This window comes from Giraffa tippelskirchi, chromosome 11, assembly GCF_054371585.1.
Source record: "Giraffa tippelskirchi isolate mGirTip1 chromosome 11, T2T-mGirTip1v1.2.pri, whole genome shotgun sequence".
In the NCBI taxonomy this organism is placed as follows: Eukaryota; Metazoa; Chordata; class Mammalia; order Artiodactyla; family Giraffidae; genus Giraffa; species Giraffa tippelskirchi.
This window is the reverse complement of record NC_137285.1, coordinates 126,249,931-126,260,463: the sequence shown is the minus strand read 5'-3', so window position 1 is coordinate 126,260,463 and position 10,533 is coordinate 126,249,931. Positions and strand designations below refer to the sequence as shown.

Genomic DNA, 10,533 nt, shown 5'->3' with positions numbered 1-10,533 from the left:
CTGCCTGAATGCCTGGCTTGCTCTCTTTTTCCGCACTCTCCTTACACCGTGCATCAGGGCGAACCTGATGAAGCCCTTGTGGTTCCACCACACCAGCTTATAGACTCCAGGCCTGGCTCTCATAGCCTCCTTGGTGCCACCAACAATGATGCCCAGAAGGTTGCCGCCTCCTTCCCTGCTCAGAATGTGAGCAGCACTCTCCTTGTCTGGTGAGACCATCTCTGGGAAGAGAGGAAGGTGGTTAGATATGGGGTGAGAGGCCAGGAACTGTTTTGAGAGGAGGGTGTGGTAGTCCCCACACACTCTACCACTGCAAGTGGGAGTTCCCTGAGGGCTAGGATTGAGTCATTCCCCTCTTCCCAAACCCTCACCAAGCTCACTGCTGAGCACAGATGTGGGAAGTGCTTCCCTGTGTCTAGTCTCCTTCTCTACTATACATGCTCTTAGGGGAAATACATTCTTAGAAACCCTCCCTAAGATCCCTCCTTCATGCCTCCAACCCTGGTCTTCCTGGGTTCCCAGGTGTGGGAAGATTCAGACCCTGACCTGATATAATCTCTGAGGAAGGGAACCAGGAATGTCCCATTCAACATGGTCAAATGTGAGCAAATGCCAGGAAAAAATGAGAAGCCTGTGCTATGGGTACACAGGTTGGTAAAAGCTCCAAAGGCCAGTATCCCATGGGAATGGATGCCAGCAAGGTAGTTCCTGGAGAGGTCCAGCTCGGCGGTCTTGACCAGCTGCAGGGACAGCAACCTGGTGAATTGGGGCTGCATCTTGTACCCCCCAACCCAGTCTCCCTGCTGAGTTTCTGTGCTGACCTCTTCTATGTGTCCCCCGTGCCAAGTGCTATCACACCCTCATGTGAGTCGGACACGACTGAGCGACTGAACTGAACTGAGTCCATTTTAGTTCACTGATTCCTAAAATGTCAATGTTCACTCTTGCCATCTCCTGTTTGACCGCTTCCAATTTGCTTTGATTCATGGACCTAACGTTCCAGGTTCCTATGCAATATTGCTCTTTACAGCATCAGACGTTGCTTCTATCACCAATCACATTCACAATTGGGTGGTGTTTTTGCTTTGGCTCTGTCTCTTCATCCTATCTGGAATTATTTCTCCACTGATCTCCAGTAGCATACTGGGCACCTACCGATCTGGGAAGTTCATCTTTCAGTATCCTATTTTTTGCCTTTTCATACTGTTCATGGGGTTCTCAAGGCAAGAATACTGAAGTGGTTTGCCATTCCCTTCTCCAGTGGACCACATTTTGTCAGAGCTTTCCAAAGTGGTTACACAGGGAATTCCTTGGGGTTCACAGATTAGGACTTCCACTGTTGAGTGCCTAGGCTCCTCAGATACTTCATTGTGTTTACAGTGGTTTCCTAATGCCTAAAGGTGGTGAAGCACATTTAAAAATGTTTACTGTGTGGACTTCCTTGGTGGTCCAGTGTTTAAGAACCCACCTTGCAATGCACTGGACAAGGAACTAAGATTCCAAATGTGTAGGGCAACTAAGCCCGCATTCCATACCTACTGAGCCCTCATAATCTACAGCCTGTGATCCATGACAGAGAATCCCTCCTGCAACTAAGACCAGCATGCCAAAAAAAAAAAAAAGTTTAATGGCTATTTGAATATTATTTTATCACAGGTTATTTTGTAGATTTTAATATGACTTGCATGTGAAAGCTTGTTTTCACCCCTACAGCCAGCCTCTTTCATCGACCCTGACATCAGTTTTCTCACTGGTCTCTGTCTCTGTGCCCTTTCTCCTTCCCACAGACTCAATAGCCAGAGGTACTGCTGGGTCAAAGGGTATGTGACTACACAATCTGGGAAGGAGTAGTGCCAGGTTTTTCCCAAAACAACAGCACCAGTTTACATCTCACCTGGAATATACCAGTGTCCCATGGATGCAGATCCTCTCTCCTTATTGGTAAATTCAGACACCTTATTTCCTGGTGTGTAGAGAGAGAAGGAAATGGCAACCCACTCCAGTATTCTTGCCTGGAGAGTCCCAGGGATGGGGCAACCTGGTGGGCTGCCGTCTATGGGGTCGCACAGAGCCAGACACGACTGAAGTGACTTAGCAGCAGCAGCAGCAGCAGCAGCAGAGAGATATCCAGTTGGGGTCTTGATTTCCATTTCCTTATCATGAATGGTGAACATGACTTTATTCATTGCATTTCCTCTCTGTGAAAACTTTATGAGGAAGGAAGACAGTGGAATTGGGCAGCGGACAATGGTGAACCAAAATGGTCCATCAGAGTGGTCCTGAATTGGGCTAAAGTGGCCAAGGGTGACATCCCACCTGGATCTGTCTTAGGATCAGTTGCCCCTGTGCAGGCAGCTCTGCAACTCGGACTACCCCTCCCTCCTTGAAGGTGTATCTGGGAGGCATTTTCCAGGGTCTACCCTCAAGGCAGATTGGAAGAGCCCTGGATGAGAGCTGAGACCAGTCCTGCATTGGCCACTTTCCAGCTGTGTGACTTCAGGCAAGTCCTTCCCTTTCCAGAGCTCCTCATCCTACCAGGTATTAGAGGCTAAGATGATGGCCCCTAGTGACCAGTGTACAGTGTTCAGCAGTCCACCAGGGGTTCTGTGCCCCTCACGTCACAACAACCTTGCATGCATGTGTGCTAAGTAGCTTCAGTTGTGTCCAACTCTTTGCAACCTATAGTCCAACCTATGGACTATAGCCTGCCAGGCTCCTCTGTCCATGGGATTCTCCAGGCAAGAGTACTGGAATGGGTTGCCATGCCCTCCTCCAGGGGATCTTCCCAACCCAGAGATCAAACCCGCATCTCTTACATCTCCTGCACTGGCGGGCTTGTTCTTTACCACTAGTGCCACTGGGAAGTCCCATCTACTCCTTTACAGGTCAACAACCAGGCAGCACCGTATGTTCTGGGGAAGTGTGGCTCCTGTGTGGTCTGAAGACCTGCCTTGTCCACGAGCTGCCTATTACTGTTTCCTGACAAGGTAAGTACAGAGTTGGGAAGTAACTGCTCAGAAACCTTAGAGCAATGTGGCAGAGTAGTTCTATGTGTATTGAAACTAATAATTAATTATTGGATTTGTACTATCTGTTTTCTTGCTTCATTTTTAAAATAATTTATATCACATTTACAAATAGATAAGTCCATGATAGATTAGAAAAGAAGGAAAAATACAAAAACCTGGTCCTTTACCACAACATACTGAGAAACACTAATCTAGGGCAACTCCAACAACAACTTCAGATATATCTAACATTTTTTGAGGGAGGAGGCCCCTTTTTATCCTCAACCCTGACATTTACAGATAAGAACAGAGTTCAGTGCTGTTTCTATTCTACTCAAGGTCCCTTTTATTTTTTTTAATTTATTTATTTTTAATTGAAGAATAATTGCTTTACAATATTGTATTGATTTCTACCAAACGTCAACATAAATCAGCCATAGGTTTAAATCTGCTGGGAAAAGGAATCTTCCTGCTCATTTCTATTTGTTTTCAGTCACATAACTTGACAGACATGGCACCTGTTCAACTCATTAAAAAGCAGACACTCAGGTCAGCTTTCTGGCAGAGAGTGAGAGGAAGACCTGGAATCTAAGAAAAGCCCAAACCTGGTTCATGATAGACACAAACCGTCTCAGGTCTTTAAAACCTCTTTCAGGCAGTTATAAACAGAAGGGATGAGGAAGAGCTGGCATTGATTGGACCCTCTTTGGTTCTAGGTGAAGATGGGAGGGAATGTGGGCTGTGTGGGTCCACACAGCGCCAGTGGTGTTGGGAGTCCATGGCTACAACTGGTGCCACTGGTGTCTTCAGTGTAAAATTCAGCCAAGTTTGAGGCCACTATAGGCCAGGTGAGAGCAGGACACCTGTGCAAGCAGGTTTCATATTGGGAGCAGGATTCTAGAAAGGTCTTTAACCTCTGATATTAACCTCATCTGTATGAGGAAGTCACTGTTAGCTACATTGAGATACTGCATGTATAGCATCCACCCAGAGGCCAGCACATAGTAGGTAATCACTGAGCAGTTTGCTCAGGGAGCTGACTCTGCCCTGCTGTGGGGTCACTAAGACAGATGCTCAGTGCAGCCTGAGGCATCCACTGCCCTTCTACCTGGCCCATGACCCGCTCCAGCTCAAGCACCTTCCAGGGCTCTTCCCAACCTGGGGATGAATTCCTGACCCCTGGACTGGACAGTAGTTCCCCCAGACAGCAGGCCAGGCATCCTCAGGGGCCCTGTCCGCCCTGCTCCCTCTCTATCTCAATAGAACTTTGCTGCACAAAGGCCTAAACCTCAGCCTCGTGTTCCCTAAACCTCACCTTGATCCTGACCCTCACCAGGAAGTCTTGCCCATGAGTTCTCTGCCCACTCCCTCCTCTCTGTCTCTGCTCCCTTAGCAGCTCCCATGATCCCACCTCTGCCTCCTCCTGATCTCTAGCAAAGCCCAGTCCTCCCTGAGAGGGTGAGGCTGGGTCAGGCCAGGTGGTTGCTGATAGATCTGTGCTGGCTGACCTTTGTCCCACTTGTTGTCACCATCCAGCAGTGTCACCAGGCAGGGCCCCAACAGGCCATTTGTTCCCTCTGGGTAATGATGTCTGAGAACAAAGGGCAGCCTGATTTCTGGAGGACACTCCTGCAGACCTCTGAGCCTCTCTACCACAGCTGACAGCTCCTGTGCTTCTTGGGCTGTCTGAGTGGCCTGTGTGTTGATGGGAGATCTTCCCACAAGGGCAAGGACCCTCAGGCAGGTTAGGGTGATAATGGGGTGCCAGGGAGCAGGTGCTGTGTAGTACTGGACACTTGCTGTGAAGCTCCTGGATCTCTGTATCCTTGGGGAGGCCGACTGCTTAACAAACACCTCAGCGTCAGTGCTGAACACATGAGAGGACACTTCTGTCCACACAAAGTCCAGTGTGGATGTTCCTGATAGGGTACCTCTGTAAGCAGCGCTCCTCTCAGGTCAGGCTCTCTGCTCTTAACTTGTTTGACTGAGGTCTTCAATGTGTGGCCTCCAAGGTTGCAGTGAAAGAGGGGTATCTCCTTCCCTCTGGTCCAGCCAGTCTGTCCCCATTCCCCATCCAGGTGCCCTAAGTCTGTTGGTCACCTTGTACTGCATCCCAGCCAGGCCTGGGCTCACAGCCATGATTCCTACCTCTGACCTGTGCTTACACCTTTGCCCTACCTGGGGCCCTGCTGTGTGGGCATCTCAGCCTGTGTTCTCCAGGCAGACAGCCTCCTGCAATAACATAGTGTTGAGGTTGCCCGATCCATTCTCTGAGGGCTCATTAGCTGTCACTGTGGTAGCGCCTGCAAGATGCCCTCAATGACTTCACCTCCAGGTGTCACAGCCTCCTATGGAGAGTGGACTGGGCTTAGGCTCTCACGTCAAAAAGATAGAATAAGGTAGGTTTGATGGTGAGTGACTCAGGGTCTAGGTACTGGAAGGCTGTAGTGATTCTCTCTCTCTGTCCTGGGCTCCCTCTCAGTCTCTCTCTCTCCTTGGTGATTGGCTTACTCTGGAGAATTCTGGTGAGCATCAGTTAGCAGCGTGATGTAGAGGCCCACATGCAGGGCTCTGAAGCCTTCTGCCAGCAGCCACTCGGGAGAGTTTGGGAGTGATTCCCCACTCTAGGCTTTGAAACTGTCCCTGCTGGAGCAGGTCAGCTGTCTCCTCCTGAGTGAACTAAGCGGGAACCCCTAGGTGCTTCCAGCTCTCTGGTGACAAACTCGACCACTCATCAGTCATGGATCTTTCACACCAAACTTCTCTACAAGAGGGATAACTAACTTTGATTCAGGCAGTGGATTGGGAGAGCAGGGTTTTAGCTTGAGGGTGGTAGGTGTGCAGGGCTTGACCAAGGATGATCAAAATATTTGGATCCAAAAAATTTCGATGATCAAATTGAGGAGACAGAGCATCCTGGGAAAGAGATCAGCAGGTCCCAAGACACAGCAGGTGGGAGAGCTGAAAGAGTGAGAAGAACCACCCAGCCATCTACAGAGATGTGGACTTAATAAATCCTTACTGCCTTCAGCCACTAAGGTCTGAAGTGGTTCAATACCAGCAACAGAAAACTGCAGTGGGCAGGTGCTTCTCTCCTGGAAAATCTAGCCCTTCCTTAATGGCCCTGCTTACCTGCCACTTCCTCCCTCTTCCCTTGATGGAAACCATCACTTCCCCCTCTCAATCCCACTGCACTTGATTCCCCCCTCTCTTGGGACCCTATAGCACCCATCTCCTAGGGTCGGAACAGGCCATCAAGAGATGCTGAGTACATTGATGGCCTGCCTGCTAATTACTCCTACTCCCCAGCACTCCTCACAGGATGTGGAATGGTTAACCATCTCATAATATTATCTATTCCACTCACAAACCCAAGTTAGGTACTGTAATTCTTATTTCCCTGATAACAAACCTGAGATTGAAAGGGGATGGGTCTTGCCCAGGGTCACTGAACTTAAATTTACATCGACAGAATTTCTCCCCACTCCTCCCACCCCCAATGCCCCATTTGTATTTATTGCTGTGATTAGCTTCTGGAGGGAAAAGCATTTGCTTTCCCACTCCAGATGTGGGCGTTCACCGTACTGGTCCTACCCTACCATCCTGTCCAATCACTCATGACACATATCCCAGAGCCAGTGACCCAGAATTCTCCTTATCAGAGGCTTGTCCCCTACTGCCCTGCTTGCAGACACAGACCATTCACTCCTCATGTTCCTTCTCTGGCTAGTCTGCCCTGTGTCTGTACATAGCCCCCCGCTTGTCTCCCGCAGAACAGGCCAGAGGTGGTAAGTTGGAGCTGACTGGTCAGGGAGGAAAAAGTAACATGCCATTCTCTGGCCCATCTGATCCACCGTCTGGGAAGAGGACACAGAGCAGCAGGGCTGCAGGGCCAGGCTGGGACAAAATGGGAGGCTTTGACCAGTGTTCCCAGTTGGGGAGTAGGGTAAGGGAAGAGAAGAAGGCTGAAACAGAATTCTTTCATTGATGAACTGAGATTTATGGAGCTCCCTTCTGTGTCAAAGTCAGGGCTGAAGTTATGAAGGAGGAGTAGCAGCTGACTCATGGGGCTCTCAGCCAACGTGATATCACAGCTGAGGTCAGAGGTCATCTTAGTCCCTGGGGGAAACTGAGACTCAGAGGGAGGGTGAAGAGGTCTGCCATGGTCATTCATCCAGTGACAGAGCTGCAGTCTCCTTCCCCACTTCCCAGCCCCTCTGGATGCCAGCCCGGGGCTCAAAGGACTCAGAAACTCAAAGGTGCCAGGAAAAGTCAGGGGGTTGTGGCCTCACCCTCCTCTTCATCTCAGGCAGGGAGGAGCTGGGACAGGCAGGATGCAGGATGGGGGAGCTTGTAGAAGAAAGGGCTGCAGCTGGGGGCTGCTTCTGTGCTGTCACTCAAGGCAGAGGAAGAGACACCTGCTCACTGGAGCTGCTCTTGTCCTGCCCATTGAGTGACAAGACCACAGAGGACGGAGACACAGACGTCATCCTCTCTCATTTCTCAGGTGGGCAGAATGAAGAAGAGGGCCCACTACAGAGGAGTCAGTGCAGGAGAGCAAATCACCGATCCCAGAGTCTGGTCTCCTCTGCCATGGAGCCAGCTGTGGCCCAAGGCCTGGCATGGGGTGGAGATGCAGGAGTCAGTGAAGATTGGAGACAGTGAAGGCAGGAGATGCAGGAGATGTGTTTAAAAGACACCTCCAGGAAGCCTTCTGGGATCACAGAACCTTCCTCCATCCTCCCTAATGCCAGCACTGCCCTTTGGGGGAGCCCCTCCTCTGGGGAGGCACTCAGCAGATCTCCAAGTGTTGGTCTCTGGGAATGTTGTACTTGAGCTTGTGGGCTTCAAATAGGTTTTCCAGCTCCTTCATGTAGCACTGATGCAGCCTGTCCACCTCCTCCTGTGAGGGATGTGGTGTCTTCTGCACTTCGATGGGCTTCCCCACTGCAAGACACAGAGGTGAGTGGTGGCACAGAGCCAGAACCACTGAAGGTGCAGGGACCCTCGGGGCTCCCACCACAATGGTCATCTGAGCAGGTAAGCACTCTTTCTCCTTCCCTTTCAATTCTATTTTGGGTCATAGATGCTAAGATGTTAGGGCAACTCCAAGATTCTGGTATATTAACAGTACCAGCAGCTGGCATTTTAATGCATCATCTGTTATGTCATCCTAACAATCCTAAGAAGATAGAACCTGCTATTATTCCTATTTGACAGCTGAGGCATTGAGACTCAGGGAGGTTGAGTAAATTGTTCAGGGTCACTTGGTCAGGAAGACTCAGTGACTGGTTGTAAGCCCTGAGGATGTGCTCTTAGCCTCATGGACATGTGGATCTGGGAGTCTCAGATGCCATGAGTGGAAGCATCTGTACATCTGGGAGGAGGTGGCCCACGGCCCAAGTGCTTTCTACCTCCTCTCCCTCCACAACGTCCTGCAGTGCCCCCCATTCTAGGGAGGACATGGGAGGACCTATCAACCTCCTTCCTCAAGTTCTGCCTGGCTCAGAAAGCAGCTGTCCTGTTTTCTTCTCTTGAGAATGGTTCTGGAGGCATCAGTTGTGAATTATATTCATGAAAATATTACCAGACAACCAACCCAAGGAAAGTCATGGTGTAGAGGGTTGGCCAAGTATGTACTCAACTAAGAAATCCCTCAGCCTCTCCTTCACAGCCTGCTGGTTGCTACTTTACACACAATACTATCAGACCTGGAATACCCTTCCCTTGTAACCATTTTGCCAATAAGACTTATAAGATTCTCCTGTCAGAATTAAACCCTCCTCTCTGGCATCATAAAAAATCAAATAGACCCTGATCAAACCTCAACTTTGTATCAAGGACAGGGTGATCTTTTGGAAGTGATTTACCTTCTCTGAGTCTCAGTTTGCCATTAGTAAAATGGTGATAATAATCACTGCCTACAAGATTGTTGGGAAAACTAAGCTGCTGCATGTAAGTAGTCAGTGCAGTACCTGACACACAGCAGGTGCCCAGTAATCAGTAGTGGTGGCTGTTTTTTTGTTGTCTCAGTTAGATTTCCCATCCCAGACTTCCTTTAACCAGGGTTATCTGCCTGTGTGTCTGTTTCACACTCTGGAACGTGAACTCCATGAAAGTCAATGATGTCTTCGGCACATGTCTATTCCCCTTTGCAACACTAGCCTGAGCCCCTTGCTGTGTAGCCCTTCCCCCTCCCAGCCTGAGTCTAGGCTCACCCACGGTGGTGATGGGCCGGCGGTAGGGCATAAGACCAAAGCTGTACTGGAAGACTCCACGGCCATAGAAGAGTGGGATGGAGACTCTTACGATCTTCTGAAGTCGGTCCTGGAACCAGCGCACCCAGGAGCCAGGGGAGTTCTCAACCTGCCTGAATATGTCATTCTCCCCAAAGGAGAAGATCGGCACCAGAGCTGCCCTAGAGGAGACAGGAGAGAGGGCGTGTGGAGGGGCAAGAAGGCACAAGCTGGTCCCCTAGCATCCTGCAGGGACCTAGTGAGCAGGAACTGGAGCAGAGGACAGAGCCCTGGGACAAAAGTAGGAGGGCTCGGGTGTCCTCCAGAACTGCCATGGCCTTGCTTTGTGATTTTAGGCAGATCATGGCTCCTCTCTGGACCATGGCTTCCCAGCTGCACCATGACAGGAGGACAGAATGCTTCAGAGAGCCCTTCCAGGTATAAAACATGCAAACTTTCTGGAAAAATTTCTTCTTCCCCAGTTAGCTTGTATTCTTCACAGATGCTTCAAGGTAAGAGAACAGCTCTAAGCTATGCTCCAAACACCATTCTCCCAAATGCCCTAGACTCACATGTAATGCAAGTTTTCAGTAATATGACCCTTGACCCTATTTCCTTTAATCACCAAATCTCCCTTCTAGAATCTTCTCTGGCTATTTGGGAATGAGACAGTACATTGATCACCAACACAGAATCTTCACTGTCAATGGACTGTGACTCTCCCTGCCAAAATAGGATGTGCATTCATCTGTGCTGTCTTCCCACCAAGACACAATCCTTGCCAATCTCCAGTTGAACCCAGAGCCCTCTTCCCAATACCCATGCATCAGGGCGAGCCTGATGAAGCCCTTGCGGTTCTGCAGCACCAGCTTGTAGCCTCCAGGCCTGGCATCCAGTGCCTCCTGGACACCCCCAACAATGATGGCCATGAGGTTGCCACCTCCTTTCCTGCTCAGAATATGAGCGGCGCTCTCCTTGTCTACTGGGACCAGCCCTGGGGAGAGAGGAAGGTAGTTAGATATGGGGGTGAAGGGGCAGGGACCGTGGGCAGAGATGTGGGGTGGACTCCATTCCAGTTCCCAACTGTGAGTTCTCTGAGGTCTGGGACTGAGCCCCTCAGGTCTTTCCAACCCCCAACTGAGTGGATCACCGAGCACAGAGCTGTGGGAAGTGCTTCCTTGAATCTAGCTTCCTTCTCCACTACACATTCACTTGGAAGAAGTACAGAACTGATGACAGCCCTCTGTAAAATCCCTCCCCCATGCCTGCAGCCCTCATCCAACTGGGTT

At 50.0% G+C, this 10,533-nt stretch overlaps 1 protein-coding gene and 1 long non-coding RNA gene across 2 annotated transcripts in view; one reads left to right on the top strand and one right to left on the bottom strand.

The window, feature by feature from the left end:
* Positions 1-4,639: 4,639 nt before the first annotated feature.
* Positions 4,640-10,513, top strand: LOC145527392 (uncharacterized). Its single transcript, XR_014069726.1, has 4 exons — positions 4,640-5,407; positions 7,516-8,048; positions 9,601-9,682; positions 9,886-10,513. It is a non-coding gene; the product is annotated as an uncharacterized LOC145527392 (long non-coding RNA).
* LOC145527389 (2-acylglycerol O-acyltransferase 2-like) overlaps positions 6,988-10,533 on the bottom strand; it is a 28,646-nt gene continuing 25,100 nt past the window's right edge. The window contains exons 5-7 of the mRNA XM_081545324.1: positions 10,064-10,238; positions 9,227-9,426; positions 6,988-7,955 (exon numbers count right to left, since the gene is read on the bottom strand). Coding sequence (XP_081401450.1) covers positions 7,801-7,955; positions 9,227-9,426; positions 10,064-10,238 — 530 coding nt within the window. The 3' untranslated portion in view covers positions 6,988-7,800. The remainder of the gene's footprint in view (positions 7,956-9,226; positions 9,427-10,063; positions 10,239-10,533) is intronic.